This window comes from Mytilus californianus, unplaced genomic scaffold, assembly GCF_021869535.1.
Source record: "Mytilus californianus isolate M0D057914Y unplaced genomic scaffold, xbMytCali1.0.p SCAF_4, whole genome shotgun sequence".
Lineage (NCBI taxonomy): Eukaryota > Metazoa > Mollusca > Bivalvia > Mytilida > Mytilidae > Mytilus > Mytilus californianus.
This window is the reverse complement of record NW_026262690.1, coordinates 21,068,263-21,087,205: the sequence shown is the minus strand read 5'-3', so window position 1 is coordinate 21,087,205 and position 18,943 is coordinate 21,068,263. Positions and strand designations below refer to the sequence as shown.

Sequence of the window (18,943 nt, the reverse complement as noted above, 5' to 3'; positions counted from 1 at the left end):
TAATGAATATTTAAACACATGTTTAACATGCCTTGTATTTGTTCTATTTATAAACTTACACCTACTACTCTTAACTTTGACCTACAATCCCATTAAAATATTTAGCCACGTGGATTGATTTCTTATACATCTTACATCTCCTGAAGGTAAAATCTGATATTTTTGTTAATTTTCAGAATTTTTTATGATCAATAATAGGGTTAAATGCAAATTTTTAAGAAATTTTTATAATATGTCATGCATCAAATCCATAATATTTTGCTATATTGAATGGAGATAATAAAGATTTGTGTACAAATATGAATATGATATGAGGTGATGCAATCTTTTCTGAGGACATTGACAGGTGCTATGATAAGTTGTACATTGACAAAAACAGTGATATAATACATTGTAATGTTAATCTATTTATAAAATTTCCTTTGAACTTGTGTGGTTTGTTTGTTTAATGAATGAGAGATTTAGGAATAGGTAAGAGGCCTATCTATTTCTAAAGAAGAAAAGCTATTATACCTGGAAAGTAGAAATAATTTAGGGTAAATTCCTGTATAGAAACAAAAGATTTGACTCTGAAATTCCTAATACATTTTAAAAAGCCTAACTAAATTATAAACTTATACATGTACTATTTTCATAAAAAAAAACAAAAAAAAACTCTTGAGTTTCAAAAATACAACCCTTTTAAAACAATACAAGCATCTTCATAATTTTATTCTGAAATTGCACGTGAAAAAAAATCCAATAACTTTGAAAAGGTTACATGCTGCAAAAAATTATTGTTTCTATTGTATATGTTGTGGACTTTTGTTTGTAGTGTTATATTTTTCTGAAGATGATGATGGTTTTTTTGTCCTTTATGGAAAAATTTTGATTGTCTTATTTGTATCTTTAATTGATAAATGAATCTACTTTCCTTAATTCATTTAAGTCAAACATGGTTCTTGTTTCAATGGTCCTGTAGAATTGTCATTAAATGTTTTATATGTGTATATTTGTTAGCAGAGTGAGTACTTTACTTGTGACAGATTGTCGTAGTTAGTTCAATAATTTAAGAGTTTGTCATGCATAAATTATGTAGAAGAAATGAAGTACTTATAAATGAAGCATGTATAGATTTAATCACATGAATTATTGTACCTATGGATTGCTATATATCACTGTAAACGCAATATTTCAAAGTCCTCAATAAAATAAAAACTAGTGTCTCTTCTGTACTGAATTAACATAAAGATAGATATGAAAACTTTTGAAATAAGATATTTTCCTTATTTCTTAGTAAGAATTAATACAAGTTTATTACTAATATACTCAGGCGCACATTGTATGCAACAAGAGCAACATAATACAGTATACAAAATATTAAATTGGTCAATAAATATTACAAAGAAAAAAAATCGCAACCCTTTTATCACTACGGGTGAAAAAGAGGTTTTCAGTATCTGTGAAATAAGTTCAGGATAGTACTAGCAGTAAGCTTTTGTTATGGATATGAAACATTAAGATGTGGAACAAAAAAAGTGTTCTAACACGAAGCAATATAAACATTTTGAATAATTATATACATAAACAGTATATTTGACTAAAACTCAAGATGTATAAGTAAATAATGTGGAAAAGGAAATTTACAGAATCCTGAATGTGAACCTTGAAATAAAAGGGGGTGGTTTAAAAGAAGCTGGAATATGTCAGGTTTTATTTTTATCTTTTTTTTTTAAATTGGACTTGAATAAGGAAATCAAAAGATTAAAATGGTCCAAACAACATGTACAGGCTGGGACCAATTATAACTGGGGTTTTTTCTCAGTAGATTTCCTTCAAAGGTAAAACTAAAACTAGGGGCCTTGGTTGCTGAATGGTCTAAGTAGTCGAACTAGTGTATCACTAGTCTGTCAACACCAAGGTTGTGAGTTCAAATCCCACATGTGGCAGGTGTGCTTGACTCCAAACTTAATTGACTAGGATTGTCAATTTCCTAAGGAAGAAAAAAGAAAAATAATTACACTTGTTATAAATGATCAAAAGTCCTCAAACATTTTTTAGATTTAGTTGAAAAATGTGACTTGAACAACATGATGTTTCATTCATTTCATAAACCAATTTTACATAGATATTTGTCGGTTTTTCTTGTCATTTCTTTTAATGATTCAAGTTAAAATTAGATCACAACTTTCATGTCATTCAGGTCAGCTTTCATGTCTGTTCAGGTAAAATAATTTCATAAATCATATAAAAACATAAATTTTCATAAAACATAAATTTTCACTTGTAAGGTTTTAAATAAGAAACCAAGTTTATAGAAAATTCATAAAAGATTTTTTGTAACACAACACAAGGTTATTTGGAACAACAGTTTATTCAAACCGGTATGGACCAGTGTCCATAACGGACGGTCTCCAAAGGACGGTCTCCTCTAACAGTACAAGCAATAGTTTATATACAATTTCATTTGAATATAATAGTTTATCAAAATTTCTATTACTTTGACAATAATAGTTTTTATTCTAAAGATACACGGATGAATATCTATCAAGCTGACTTTAATTGACATGTTTTTTACCACTCTGGACAATTTATAGTTGTGAATCTTGCATATGTCCAGTTCATTAATTAATTGTTATTATAACATGTCAGTATATGGCCTACATGTGTACATGTACTTAATTTTAACCTTGAATTAAAACAATCAGTCTAAAACTTATTTGTATAATTTTCTTGATAGATATTTCCCTGTGTTATTTTATTCAATTTTATTAAACATTTTAAGAATATATAAATATATAAATATATATATATTTTGAAGCCCATCATATTGTCACATTCCTCCCTTTCTTAAGAAATATAATCTTATATTTTAGTTTAAATCCGTGACAATATGAATGCTTGCAAAAGAAAACAACATTCATAAACAAAATCATTTCAACAGTTCAACAACCTCCAGCAATGCATAGTGCATACAATTCTTGTGTGAATAACTAAGTTGTAAAAGTTCTATCATTACACTCTTCGTAACATCAAAAATCGGAACTTCATAATACCAGAAAAAGGCGCAACCATCAACTGCGGACTGTCTTCTTAACCCCGACTCCGGTGAAATGCTCCTCCGATCGTCGTTGTCAACTCCAACAATCCGTTTGTTTATCTGCAACGCCAAATCCCTGTCATTCAGGAGTACTGCAACTACTCCGACTGTCGTTGATAACTCCGACCTCCACGTGATCCACCATCAGTCATTGATAACTCCGACCTCCATATGATCCACCATCAGTCGTTGATATACTCCGACCTCCATGTGATCCACCATCAGTCGTTGATAACGACCTCCATGTGATCCACCATCAGTCGTTGATAACGACCTCCATGTGATCCACCATTAGTCGTTGATATTACTCAAAACTGACCTAGCTTACCTACCCTGTTGATTCAGGGTCCCTGACTAGGTTGCTCAGTTATCACTGGCTGTAACAAATCAGGCAATTCTACCTGTGAAGTTGTAGAACGATTCCCTCTACCAATATAAAGTTATGTGATCGTATAGTTTTATTTACATCTGCGTTGTGTCCAATAATCAAAATCAATATCCAGTGTTCTTGTCCAATCGTCATTCTTGTGGTTAGTTTACTCGATTGTTACTTCTCATTGTTTGACAAGTTGAGAACTGGATAATGGTTCTTAGTGACTGTTTCTAGTAGTGGTGCCGAAGCTAGTTTAACATCTCTGGAGGCAGTACCATCGCCCTCAACATTAGTTGACACCACTGGATCGCCACCAAGGTATTTAGTGACTATTTGAACCTCTCTATTACTCAATTCTCAATTGGCTAAGCACCTACACTTAAACTTTTGAATATATTTGCAAAATAAATATAACAAAATACCTATAAATATAGCAACAAAATAAGTTAATGCATTTACTAAATTTGATAGTTCAAAGTCGTCCTCAATATGTTCTTATTGCTTTAATTTGGTAAATGGACTTATCAATATGTTATTTACTTAACTAGAATATAAAAACTGGAAAAAATACAAAATGGTTTCTATATTAAATTTAAGTTTTTTTTTTTACTAAGTTATATAATTATTTGTTTTTACTGTGTAGCAATTAACCCCCAAAAACAACCTTTTAATATATTCTTCGCTCTCGCAGACACTGAAAAGGTTTTAAATAAGGTTTGACAACACTGAAAAGGTTTTAAATAAGTTTTGACATTCAACCAACACTTTCCTTCCTTTTTCATAAACAAAGCTGTGATTAAGAGATTACTGATATTAATACGAATTCTAAACAATCAATAATTTTTAAGCGGTCTATCTGAAGCGACAATTAAAATCTCATTGAATATGATTAATTCTAATAAAAGTATATTATTTACACAAAACTAATATTCCATATACACATATTTCATAAATAACCAAGCTAATTATTATGCGAAGCCTACTACTACGTCTTGTTAGTCGCGCATTTTATTAAAATAACAAGAAATGTTTGAGAGAAAGTTTAACATTAATTGGTCTTTCTTTCAAACTTAACATTTTTTCGTTTATTTTTCTTTGGTATTCTAATTTCATCAACACCCATATTCTGGCTACTTTCTTAACTATATCTATCAGAACTGTTATCATTTGTCATCTCACTTAAACCGGAAGTTATTATAGATGACCTTATGACCCTCTGTTCTCGTTTTTTTTTAATCAGCAATAAAAGTTATACTATATTCGTTAGAAGATGTATCGCGTTATTGTTTATAACGATTAATCATATGATACTTATTTCCATATATTTAAGTCCTAAATTATTTGTCTTATTAAGATTGTAATCCGTGTTTACAAACCTTACCAATGCTTTATTATAAAAACATTTTCATTAGAAAAACCCTTATATTTTTTTATCTATTTTTTATACTAGTCATGCATTTCATTTACGCATTATTGATTATACATGATTTTCAAATCTTCCTTCAAAAAATTTATTATCCTATATTTCATTTACCGTGAAATACTTTAAAACTTAAAACCCTAAGTGTAATAAAGAGTGAACAATATAATTGTATCAATTTTTATCATTTATGCGCTATTTTCTGAAGATAGGTCCGCCATTCTTGAAAAATACCACAATAAGGGTTGGTTTTCTCTTTCATAGAAAATTTGTTACTATAGCAACCGTGATTACTCTACCTAACCACATGCACCATTTTCATGGCTTAGCAACGTATGCCTTATTAATTGTGCGAAAAAAAGGTTTGGATTCTAAATAACATAGAATGTTTTGTTTCTCTAAACAAATGTGCTTACGCACTTACCCAACTGCGTCAACCATATTTAAACAACCATATGGTTATAACATCGCAGAAATACCCTTTACTTCGTCGCCAAAAGGTTCTTAAATGAAACTTTCTTATATTAGTGTATAAGGGCGCGTATATTCTATAATTTCGGATTGTATCTTCAGAAAACAACTCATATATATTCCAAATCGACATATCTTATCATTATTCACGCAGTTAAATACTCTAAATATAACAAGCATCTTAAGATTTTTTTTTACTTATTGTGAATTAATTCTAAAATAATAATATTCAAGTGTTTTAAATAATATCTTTTCTGTCTTTTAATAGACAGCATATAAAAACGTTTTGTCATTATAATTAAAATGTGTCTTTTATATTGACTTATAAAATCAAATACCTGTTAAAGTCCTTCACCCTTATAAATGATTACATAAAAAATATCAATAAAGAAAACCCTTCACCATTGAATCATAAAAAAATAAATATCTACATTTTCGCTTCTAAAATCAACATTATTTCAACAAAACTTTGCTCTTTTGATGAGTTAATCCAAGTTAACTTTTTGAGCACGAAAAAGTGTGCTTACATCTTGTAAACTTTTATTCCTATTTTTTTCCGATTTTGAACCATCAAAGATTTCAATCGAATTAATGCCCTTTTTAAATACCCTTTGAGTAAGACTTTGAACTTTTGTTACTAAATTTTGAAAAAGTAACCCTACATTAAATTCTTGTCCCGCCATTTCGAGAAGAAATTAAAAATAAAGAGTATCAAAAATAGCCACTTTACCTTAGCATCCTTTGGTCACGGTTAACCAAAAATAACCACTGTGTAACACAACACAAGGTTATTTGGAACAACAGTTTATTCAAACCGGTATGGACCAGTGTCCATAACGGACGGTCTCCAAAGGACGGTCTCCTCTAACAGTACAAGCAATAGTTTATATACAATTTCATTTGAATATAATAGTTTATCAAAATTTCTATTACTTTGACAATAATAGTTTTTATTCTAAAGATACACGGATGAATATCTATCAAGCTGACTTTAATTGACATGTTTTTTACCACTCTGGACAATTTATAGTTGTGAATCTTGCATATGTCCAGTTCATTAATTAATTGTTATTATAACATGTCAGTATATGGCCTACATGTGTACATGTACTTAATTTTAACCTTGAATTAAAACAATCAGTCTAAAACTTATTTGTATAATTTTCTTGATAGATATTTCCCTGTGTTATTTTATTCAATTTTATTAAACATTTTAAGAATATATAAATATATAAATATATATATATTTTGAAGCCCATCATATTGTCACATTTTTTTTAAATGTGAATTTAAATTGATCAGATCAATAATTATTGCTGCACTTTCATGTCATTTTATGAATTTTTCATTTTTCAACATTTAGGTGCAAAATTTTTATCATAAAATGAAAATATCACTTTATAAAGCAGTATGTTCATGAAGGGTCTACATTGGCCCTTAAATTTCTTGAAATTTAACTTCAATAATACATGTCAATATTTGATGATAACATGTTTAAGAAATATCTGACCAATACAAAATTAACAAGCTCTGATTCACAAGAACACTTATGATGTCATTGTGATGTCAGAATAAGGCACTCTCTTGAAGAAAATCGTACTTTTTTACAAATTTTCTTCCTAAATATTGCTTCAAATGACATTGGCCACATGCATGGACCATCATGATATTTTGTAAGAATGTGTATCCGTATACATCTTTTTAATACGATTTTATTTGGTCAAACAGTGTGGACAAAGTGTACAAAAAGGGCAATCTGGCTAATAACTTGTAAAACATTGTACTTTTGAAGCTGTCAGCATTGTTATAGATTGTGTAGTTAATCTAGATTTATTTGCATATTTAAGATCATAAATATTGGTTTTTATACGACCGCAAAAAAAATTTTGTGGTCGTATATTGGTATGACGTTGGCGTCGTCTTCGTCGTCGTCGTCTGGCGTCGTCCGGCGTCGTCCGAAGACACATTGGTTTTCGCACTCTAACTTTAGTTAAAGTGAATGGATCTCTATGAAATTTTACCACAAGGTTCAATACCACAAAAGGAAGGTTGGGATTGATTTTGGGGGTTATGGTACCAACAGTAAAGGAATTAGGGGCCAAAAAGGGGCCAAAAATAAGCATTTTTGTAACTCCCAGACATAACTTGTGTGTTAGTGTATGGATATCTCTGACATTGTACCACAAGGTTCCATATTACAAAAGGAATGCTGGGATTGATTTTGGGGGTAATTGCCTCAAAATTTTAGGAATTAGGGGCCAAAAAAGGGGCAAAAAACAAGCATTTTTCTAGTTTCATGACAATAACTTGTGTGTAAGTGTATGGATCTTTCTGAAATTGTACTACAAGGTTCCATATCACAAAGGGAAAGCTGGAATTGAGTTTGGGGGTAATTGCCGAAACGTTTAGGAATTGGGGGCCAAAAAAGGGGCCAAAAATAAGCATTTTTCTAGTTTCCAGACAATAACTTGTGTTCAAGTGTATGGATCTCTCTGAAATTGTACTGCAAGGTACTATACCACAAAGGGAAGGCTGGGATTGATGATGGGGGTAATTGCCTCAATATTTTAGGAATTAGGGGCCAAAAAGGGGCAAAAAACAAGCATTTTTTCAAGTTTCAGGACAATAACTTGTGTGTAAGTGTATGGATCATTCTGAAATTGTACTACAAGGTTCCATATCTCAAAGGGAAAGCTGGGTTTGAGATTGGGGGTAATTGCCCTAAACGTTTAGGAATTAGGGGCCAAAAAGGGGCCAAAAAACACATTTTTCTAGTTTCCAGACAATAACTTGTGTTCAAGTGTATGGATCTCTCTGAAATTGTACTGCAAGGTACCATACCACAAAGGGAAGGCTGGGATTGAGTTTGGGGGTGATAAATCATAAGGGGGTTCAAAAAATTTGGGGGGGGGGGGGGGGGGGGGTTTTTTCCTTTTTTTTTTCTTTCAAAATTTTCCACTTTAAGTTGGTTATTTCTGATTTATATTTAAAAGCAAATAATAATGATATGGTAGGAGATACACACCAAACAGGATGTGTAAATTATTATATAAGTATTGTGCAATAGCAAGAAATTTTCAATTGCACAGTATTGCACAATAGCAAGAAATCTTCAATTGCACAGTATTGCACAATAGCAAGAAATCTTCAATTGCACAGTATTGCACAATAGCAAGAAAAATCCAATAGCACAATATTGCGCAATAGCAAGAAATTGTCAATTGTACAGTATTGCGCAATAGCAAGAAATATTTAATTGCACAGTATTGTGCAAAAGAAGATACTACGTATAAATTGCTTATTTCTTGACCAATTTCAATGGGGTTTTATTCTTGAATTCTTGGGGTTCTTTAATATGCTGAATCTCACCGTGTATTTAGTTTTTGGATTTTGGGCCCCGTTTTTAAATTGGTCCACATTGAGGTCCAAAGGGTCCAAATTTAAACTTTGTTTGATTTCATCAAAAATTGAATTATTGGGGTTCTTTGATAATGCCGAATCTAACTGTGTATTTAGATTCTTAATTTTTGGTTCCGTTTTCAAATTGGTCTACATTAAGGTCCAAAGGGTCCAAAATTAAACTGAGTTTGATTTTAACAAAAATTGAATTCTTAGGGTTCTTTGATATGCTGAATCTAAACATGTATTTAGATTTTTGATTATGGGCCCAGTTTTCAAGTTGGTCCAAATCGGGGTCCAAAATTAAACTTTGTTTGATTTCAACAAAAATTGAATATATAGGGGTTCTTTGATATGCTGAATCTAACTATGTATTTAGATTTTTGATTTTTGGGCCCCGTTATCAATTTTGTCCACATTGAGGTCAAAAGGGTCCAAAATTAAACTTTGTTTGATTTCATCAAAAATTGAATTCTTGGGGTTCTTTGATATGCTGAATCTAACCATGTATTTAGATTTTGGATATTGGACCATAATAGGTGAATGTCCAATTTAAAATTTTTAAGTTCTTAGACCACATTCATTCTGTGTCAGAAACCTATGCTGTGTCAAATATTTAATCACAATCCAAATGCAAAGCTGTATCAAGCTTAAATGTTGTGTCCATACTTGCCCCAACTGTTCAGGGTTCGACCTCTGCGGTCGTATCAAGCTGCGCCCTGCGGAGCATTTTATTAAAATTGGAGTTATCTTTCTTTTTCCATGATTATAGTTGAATCAACTACAGTCAATGCTTTATACAATGCAATGTTTAATTTTGACTTCCACTGATAAAACACAGATCAAGTTGAATTTGGGTAGTGTCACTTTAACCATTATTGAGTAATGCCCCTTTATAAATCGAAAGATTGCAAAATTTTCAGTTTCCATTCTGTAACTTAAGTTTGCCCCAACCAAACATTATGAAACCTATACACAATATTCATTACCACAAAACTAAGATCAAGTACAAATTTTTTGTTTCCGTTTTCTAACTTTAGTTTGCCTCAACCAAATGTTATGAAACTTATATACACAATGCTTATTACTACATAATACAGATTAAGTACGAAATTTGGTGTCAACACTTTTACTATTCTTGAGTTACATGTATGTCCCTTTATAAACATAAAAATTGCTGAATTTTTCGTTTCCATTCTCTAACTTTAGTTTGTCTCAACCAAGTGTTATAAAACTTATACACAACCGTTCTAGTGTTATGCGTGTTTACAAATAGAATAAAATGCTCCGCAGGGCGCAGCTTGATACGACCGCAGAGGTCGAACCCTGAACAGTTGGGGCAAGTATGGACACAACATTCAAGCTTGATACAGCTTTGCATTTGGATTGTGATTAAATATTTGACACAGCATAGGTTTCTGACACAGAATGAATGTGGTCTAAGAACTTAAAATTTTTAAATTGGACATTCACCTATTATGGTCCAATATCCAAAATCTAAATACATGGTTAGATTCAGCATATCAAAGAACCCCAAGAATTCAATTTTTGATGAAATCAAACAAAGTTTAATTTTGGACCCTTTTGACCTCAATGTGGACAAAGTTGATAACGGGGCCCAAAAATCAAAAATCTAAAAAAATGGTTAGATTCAGCATATCAAAGAACCCCATATATTCAATTTCTTTTTAAATCAAACAAAGTTTAATTTTGGACCCCGATTTGGACCAACTTGGAAACTGTGCCCATAATCAAAAATCTAAATACATGTTTAGATTCAGCATATCAAAGAACCCCACATATTCAATTTTTGTTAAAATCAAACTCAGTTTAATTTTGGACCCTTTGGGCCTTAATGTAGACCAATTTGAAAACGGAACCAAAAATTAAGAATCTAAATACACGGTTAGATTTGGCATATCAAAGAACCCAAATAATTCAATTTTTGATGAAATCAAACAAAGTTTAATTTTGGACCCTTTGGACCTTAATGTAGACCAATTTGAAAACGGAACCAAAAATTAAGAATCTAAATACACGGTTAGATTCGGCATATCAAAGAACCCAAATAATTCAATTTTTAATGAAATCAAACAAAGTTTAATTTTGGACCCTTTGGACCTCAATGTGGACCAATTTAAAAACGGGGCCCAGAATTCAAAAACTTAATACACGGTATGATTTAGCATATTAAAAAACCCCAAGAATTCAAGAATAAAACCCCATTGAAATTGGTCAAGAAATAAGCAATTTATACGAAGTATCTTCTTTTGCACAATACTGTGCAATTAAATATTTCTTGCTATTGCGCAATACTATACAATTGACAATTTCTTGCTATTGCGCAATATTGTGCTATTGGATATTTCTTGCTATTGCGCAATACTGTGCAATTGAAGATTTCTTGCTATTGCGCAATACTGTGCAATTGAAGATTTCTTGCTATTGTGCAATACTGTGCAATTGAAAATTTCTTGCTATTGCACAATACTTATTATATAATAATTTACACATCCTGTTTGGTGTGTCTCTCCTACCGTATCATTATTATTTGCTTTTAAATATAAATCAGAAATAACCAACTTAAAATGGAAAATTTTAAAAGAAAAAAAAAAGGAAAAAAAAAAAATCCCCCCCCCCCCCCCCAAATTTTTTGAACCCCCTTATGATTCATCACCCCCAAACTTAATCCCAGCCTTCCCTTTGTGGTATGGTACCTTGCAGTACAATTTCAGAGAGATCCATACACTTGAACAAAAGTTATTGTCTGGAAACTAGAAAAATGTGTTTTTTGGCCCCTTTTTGGCCCCAAATTCCTAAACGTTTAGGGCAATTACCCCCAAACTAAAACCCAGCTTTCCATTTGTGATATGGAACCTTGTAGTACAATTTCAGAAAGATCCATACACTTACACACAAGTTATGGTCCTGAAACTAGAAAAATGCTTGTTTTTAGCCCCTTTTTTGGCCCCTAATTCCTAAAATTTTGAGGCAATTACCCCCAAAATCAATCCCAGCATTCCTTTTGTGATATGGAACCTTGTGTAACAATGTCAGAGAGATCCATACACTAACACACAAGTTATGTCTGGAAGTTACAAAAATGCTTATTTTTGGCCCCTTTTTGGCCCCTAATTCCTTTACTGTTGGTACCATAACCCCCAAAATCAATCCCAACCTTCCTTTTGTGGTATTGAACCTTGTGGTAAAATTTCATAGAGATCCATTCACTTAAACTAAAGTTAGAGTGCGAAAACCAATGTGTCTTCGGACGACGCCAGACGACGACGCCAACGTCATACCAATATACGACCACAAAAATTTTTTTGCGGTCGTATAAAAATTGCTGAATTTTTAGTTTCTGTTCTCTACTTAAGTTAGCCTTAACCAAATGTTATGAGACTTACACACAGTGCTTATTACCACAAAACTCAGATCAAGTTCAAATTTGGGTAGCGTCACTTTTTTCTTCAGTTATGTCCCTTTATAACTATATGATATACAAGCGGGGGCATCATCTGTGTCCACATGTGGACACTATCCACATTTATTTTATACAAGGGATAACAATAATTCAAACTGAATTTTTGTGCTATCTGAACTTTCAATATGAGATTTTAAAGATCATTGACACAAAGTATGCTTGTAACTAAAATCCGCTGTACAACTAATTTTGTGTGCTGTCAGAAAATTGGATCCAAATCAAAATTTGATCATGGATGAATGATAATAAAAATGAAAATTGGCATGCATTATGTTGACACTAAAGGGGTCTGTCATCTTGAGATTGCTCACAGTATGATATTTTATTAACTTCATTGTGGAAGACCTCACAGACGGCAGAAGCTGATGTGTGTGAGAAACATAAATTGGAGCTTTTTATACGACCGCAAAAAAATTTTTGGGATCGTGTAATGGTATGATGTCGTCGTCGTCTGCGTCATCGTCCGAAGACCCATTGGTTTCCGGACAATATCTTTAGTTTAAGTGAATGGATCTCTATGAAATTTTTTAAGAAGGTTCAATACCACAAAAGGAAGGTTGAGATTGATTTTGGGGATGATGGTCCCAACCATTTAGGAATTAGGGGCCCAAAAGGGGCCAAAAACAAGCATTTTTCTAGTTTCAGTATATTAACTTGTGGATAAGTATTTTGATTGCTCTGAAATTGTACCACAATGTTTAATACCACAAGTAAAAGGTTAGGATTCATTTAAGGGGTTATGGGGCCAACAGTTTAGGAATTAAGGGCCAAAAAGGGACCAAAAACAACAATTTTTATACGCCCGTTTACGGGATGTATTATGGTATACTGTTGACCGTCTGTCCGTCCGTCCGTCTGTCGTCAACATGTCAGACATTAATTCAAAAACGCTTTAACCAATATGCAAGAAACTTTGGTGAATTGTTTATATCTATTGACGTGAGCTCCCTTTCGTTTTTTTTAAATTTCGGATTTACCGTTTCCGAGTTTTGGGGTTTTATTCATTAAAAAAGGGGGGATTTTCCAGTTTTCAGACAATAACTCAAAAACAATTTCACCAATTTGCATGAAACTTTTGTGAATTGTTTATATCTATTGACGTGAGCTCCCTTTTGTGTTTTTCTAAATTTCGGATTTACCGTTTCCAATTTATGGGGTTTTATTTATTACAAAAAGGAGGATTTTCCAGTTTTCAGACAATAACTCAAAAACACTTTCAGCATTTTTTATGAAACGTTAGTAATTTGTTTATATCTATTTTTGTAAACTCCCTTTTGATTTTTATAAATTTTCGAATTTAGGTTTCTGAGTTATAAGATTTTATTTGTTTATAGTCTGACAACAGATTTACTAAGCATTGTGCAACAGCACAGTGTATTGCACAACAGCAAGAAATCTTTAATTGAATATAAATTCAATTCATATAACCAATTTCAAGTTCTTTGACAACATTTATTCAGAAACCTATAATATGTCAAATATTTAATTACAATCCAAATTCAGACCTGTATCAAGCTTGAATATTGTGTCCATTTTTGCCCCAACTGTTCAGGGTTGGACCTCTGCGGGCGTATCCAGCTGCGCTCAGCGAAGCAGTTTATTACATTTTGAACTTCTTCTAGAGAACCACTGAATGGAATGAAACCAAACATGGCATGAATGTTCCTTATGAGGTGCTGACCAAGTGTTGCTACTTTGTAGCGGATCCATCATCCAAGATGGCCGCCAGCGAGGGACTTAGTTTAACATAGGACCCTATGGGAAATACATACAAATGTCTTCTTTTAGAGAACCACTGAATGGAATGAAACCAAACATGGCATGAATGTTCCTTATGAGGTGCTGACCAAGTGTTGTTACTTTGAAGCTGGTCCATTATCCAAGATGGCCGCCAGCGGGGGACTTAGTTTAACATAGGACCCTATGGGAAATACATACAAATGTCTTCTTTTAGAGAACCACTGAATGGAATGAAACCAAACATGGTATGAATGTTCCTTATGAGGTGCTGACCGAGTGTTGTTACTTTGAAGCCAATCCATAATCCAAGCTGGCCGCCAGCGGGGGACTTAGTTTAACATGGGACCCTATGGGAAATACATACAAATGTCTTGTTTTAGAGAACCACTGAATGGAATGAAACCAAACATGGCATGAATGTTCCTTATGAGGTGCTGACCGAGTGTTGTTACTTTGAAGCCAATCCATAATCCAAGATGGCCGCCAGCGGGGGACTTAGTTTAACATAGGACCCTATGGGAAATACATACAAATGTCTTCTTTTAGAGAACCACTGAATGGAATGAAACTAAACATGGCATGAATGTTCCTTATGAGGTGCTGACCGAGTGTTGTTACTTTGAAGCTGATCCATAATCCAAGATGGCCGCCAGCAGGGGACTTAGTTTAACATAGGACCCTAATGGAAATAAATACAAATGTCTTCTTTTAGAGAACCTTTGAATGGAATGAAACCAAACATGACATGAATGTTCCTTATGAGGTGCTGACCAAGTGTTGTTACTTTGAAGCTGATCCATCATCCAAGATGGCCGCCAGCGGGGGAATTAGTTTAACATAGGACCCTATGGGAAATAAATACAAATGTCTTTTTTAAAAGAACCACTGAATGCAATGAAACCAAACATGGCATGAATGTTCCTTATGAGGTGCTGACCAAGTGTTGTTACTATGAAGCCGATACACAATCTAAGATGGCCGCCATTGGAGGACTTAGTTTAACATAGGACCCTATGAGAAATACATACAAATGTTTTCTTTTAGAGAACCATTGAATGGAATGAAACTAAACCTGGCATGCATGTTCCTTTTGAGGTGCTGACCAAGTGTTGTTACTTTGAAGCTGATCCTTCATCCACGATGGCCGCCAGATGGGGACAATGTTTAACAAAGGACCCTATGGACAATACATGCAAATGTCTTCTTTTAGAGAACCACATACTGAATGGATTGAAATCAAACATGGCATGAATGTTCCTTATGAGGTGCTGACTAAGTTTTGTTACTTTGAAGCTGATCCTTCATCCATGATGGCCGCCAATGGGGGGACTTTCTTTAACATAAGACCCTAAGGGAAATACATACAAATGCTTCTTCTAGAGGTGCACTGAATGGAATGAAACCAAAACATGGCATAAAGGTTTCTTATGAGGTGCTGATGAAGTGTTGCTACTTTTTTGCTGATTTACTGTTCAAGATGGCCACCAGGATTTTTTATTAAATTACAGGACCAATATTAAACCAAATTTGGCCTCACTCATTATAAGGGTATCTGTTATGATTTTAATCTATTTTTACATGATTTCCAAAACCAAAGTAGAATCAGGTGAGCGACACAGGCTCTTGAGAGCCTCTAGTTTGTTGTTTTGTAGATTTTTGTGAAAAGAACCACTGATCAGAAGAAAATGCATAGGCGGATCCAGGGGGGCCCTGAGGGGCCCGGGCCCCCCTTTCATGGGAAAAATTTGGTTGATTACATAGGGAATCACTGAAGCGTGACTGGAGGGGGCCCCCCTTACAAAAAGTTCTGGATCCGCCACTGAAATGTATCAGTTTTTTTTATTAAATCGGTAATTGGAAAATGGGCTATTCAGACCCTAAAACTTCCTCCTGACTCATGACTCATCAGAAAAACTTATATTGACCCAGCATCATGAATCTTCACAATTACAATGAACTTTGATAGTGTAAAAAAGATAACAATATCATTATATGTATTTTATTTTTAGAATGAAATTGATGAAAATGTAAAGATATTATTGGATCTGAAAGTGCAATACAAGTCAGCTACAGGCAAAGACTTAAAACCAACCCCAACCACTGTGACCCAAACTGCAGAGAAAATGCCAGCAACTACTAAAGATGCTTCAGAGCTCAAGACCCAGATAGATGCACAGGGTGAGAAAGTTCGCAAGTTGAAGTCATCTGGAGCATCAAAGGTGAATTATATTGTATTTCTATGACCTACTCTTGTTTAAGCATTAACTCTCTTTAAATCGATCAAGGTAAATACTAAGAACTTTATTGCTTTCTGAAAAGGAGAAGGTCAGAGAAGCTGCATTCTTTTGAATGCCACTAACATTGTGCTAATTAGGTAAGCAGCAAGGCCATAGGGTATTATTCTTTTTATATTTATACATATTTTTTGCACCTGTTTGTAGATGGCTGTTCAGGACAACCTTTCAATCCCTAATTGATAAGTTGTTGTTTGTTTGTAGGAAGAAGTAGAAAAAGAAGTGCAGACATTGTTAAGTCTAAAGACAAAGTATAAAGAACAGACAGGAGAAGATCTGGCTGGAGGTGGTGGAAGGAAAGACAAAAAGGATAAGAAGGATAAGAAACCTAACAAAGAAAACAAACAGGAAACTAAAAAACCAGTACAAGATGACAGTCAAAAAGACCACAAGAAAATAACAAGGTATTATTATTATTATTTGATGTGATGCCATGTATTTCAATATTTTTACCTGCGTCGCAAAAGGGTGAAGCAGGTCTAGTAACCACTCAACTCCAGCTGTCAGAAAGAAACCTTTCGTCAAGGTTTTCTTGGCTTTTATGAAAAGAAATGATTTAATATTGAGTTGTTGCAATGAAGGCAATTTTAAATCTACTGTGTAGCCACTTCCTGTTTATGGATAGTTTGAAATTTTACAACGCTCATTGTACAAGGAAAATTTTCATCAAACTTTTCTTTCTTGGCTCCTATTGAAGTGAATGATTTTAATATTTGGTCTTGGAGTCATCAGTTATGCTCTGATACACACATTAACTCAATCAATTGCATACAGCAACACAGGTCAGGTTTTGGTCATGTTGTATGTGTATTTTATATGAATCCACCATTTGAAATATATATCCTGTGGTCCTTTATTCTCTATGTAATTTCAATATTACTGAAACTGTCAATTGACCTCTTTAAGGAGTTATTGCCCTTCATTGACAATTTCTTTTTATCACTTTTTTGCAATTTATCTTGGAAAGTATAAAAGATATACAGAAACAGTAAACAGCAAAACTGATCTTCAAAATGCTTCATCATTGAAACCATCAAATAACTCCTTATAGTATTTATATTCTAAAATGAGTTTTTGTCTCACCTCTACAAAGTATTTGAGATAAGACTTTAATAATGTTTCCAGCGGTGGTGGCATCAACAATTTGTAAAAGTTTGCAATTAGTTCAGTTTAAGAGAATCACTAATGGTATTAAAGTCAATTTTATTTGGTATGCAGTTGTATCAGTTTTAGCACATCTGATACACATGGAAATTGTTTGACTCTGCCTCCTAACTCATGGTCTATTGACTTTGTAACTTTTGCATAGTTTTATACATGATAAAGTTTGTGATTAGGACATTTTAAGGGAACCACTTGTGATATTAAAGTATTGTCATTTTAATTTCAACATTAGCACTTTAATATCAAAATTACATGACATATGAAGTAATTAAACAAGACAAAATATGTACTGTGTATAAAAATATTATCTCAGTAGTAATTATTTTATTTTTACAGGTTAGGTTTAGAAGCCAGAAAAGAAGAGAATTTATCTGATTGGTATTCACAGGTAAGTTGTAAATATTCTTATTAGTCCCCTACCGACGAAGTCGAAGGGGACTTTAGGTTTGCACTCTGTCCGTCTGTCCGTATGTCCATCCGTCAGTCCGGCAACTCAGCTTTCCACACTTTTTTCTTCGTTCTTGAAGATATTGATTTGATATTTAGTATATAGTTTTATCATGACAAGTTAAAGATCAAGTTCGAATTTGTTCCGGTCTGATGATTTAGTCCAGAGTTATGGTCCATAAAAAAACTCCATAACTAATGTTAGAGTACTATGTTAAACCATATAAACTGTACAAAGGGAGATAACTCATTTTTTAAAAGACATTCTTTGGTAAATTGTTTGAGGAATTTTGTGGCAGGTTTATATGTTATTTTGTATAAACTAATTTTTTGAATGTTACATGTATATATCTATATATATATATATTTTATTAAGTGAAATCCTTTGATTAGATAATAATTTATTTTTATTAAGGTATATATTTCATTACATTACATTGTGTAGATAAAAGTTGTTGACATTTTATAGATAAGTTACAAATCTATATTAGTTTGTGACAAATGAAAGAAAAAATATTTGGAACTATTAATTATATTTGATTGTAATTTGAAAATAGATATACATTGTATTACATCATATCTAATTTTAGAGTACTATTAATCATATCTAATGTTTGAGTGTTATAGGTTTTCCACACTTTTTTTCATCATGCTTGAAGATATTGATTGACAATTGGTATATAGTTTTATCATGACAAGTTACAGATCAAGTTCAAATTTTTGTTTCGGTCTGATAATTTTGTGCAGAGTTATGGTCCTTGGACATGAAAAAATTCACTCATATATTCAGTTTTCCACACTGTTTTTAGTCATGCTTGAAGATATTGACTTGATATTTTCTTTTTGTTTACACCATGACAAGTTATAGAACAAGTTAGCATTTTGTTCCAGTATAATGAATTTTTACCCGGTAGGGGACTATGTATTACCATGCAATACTCTCAGAATGCTTGTTTATTTCACCTCTTAATTTCTTCTGTCTGCTCTAAATTTAAACATTAATCTATAAAATGTTAAATGTTCCATACTACCATAAATATACTTTGTATTGTATGAAACTTTTAGTAACAGG

General features: G+C 32.7%; 1 protein-coding gene and 2 long non-coding RNA genes across 7 annotated transcripts in view; 2 read left to right on the top strand and 1 right to left on the bottom strand.

The window, feature by feature from the left end:
- The window catches only part of LOC127737672 (uncharacterized), a 139,422-nt gene that overhangs the window by 93,994 nt on the left and 26,485 nt on the right, over window positions 1-18,943 (bottom strand). The gene's annotated exons all lie outside the window — the stretch shown is intronic.
- Window positions 1-18,943, top strand: part of LOC127737650 (bifunctional glutamate/proline--tRNA ligase-like) — a 107,903-nt gene that overhangs the window by 65,810 nt on the left and 23,150 nt on the right. For all 5 annotated transcript variants that reach the window (XM_052248509.1, XM_052248506.1, XM_052248505.1 and 2 more), the window contains 3 exons: window positions 15,976-16,185; window positions 16,465-16,664; window positions 17,761-17,812. In XM_052248509.1, the coding sequence (XP_052104469.1) occupies window positions 15,976-16,185; window positions 16,465-16,664; window positions 17,761-17,812 (462 nt within the window). The remainder of the gene's footprint in view (window positions 1-15,975; window positions 16,186-16,464; window positions 16,665-17,760; window positions 17,813-18,943) is intronic.
- LOC127737676 (uncharacterized) lies at window positions 7,206-8,279 on the top strand. Its single transcript, XR_007999750.1, has 2 exons — window positions 7,206-7,853; window positions 8,176-8,279. It is a non-coding gene; the product is annotated as an uncharacterized LOC127737676 (long non-coding RNA).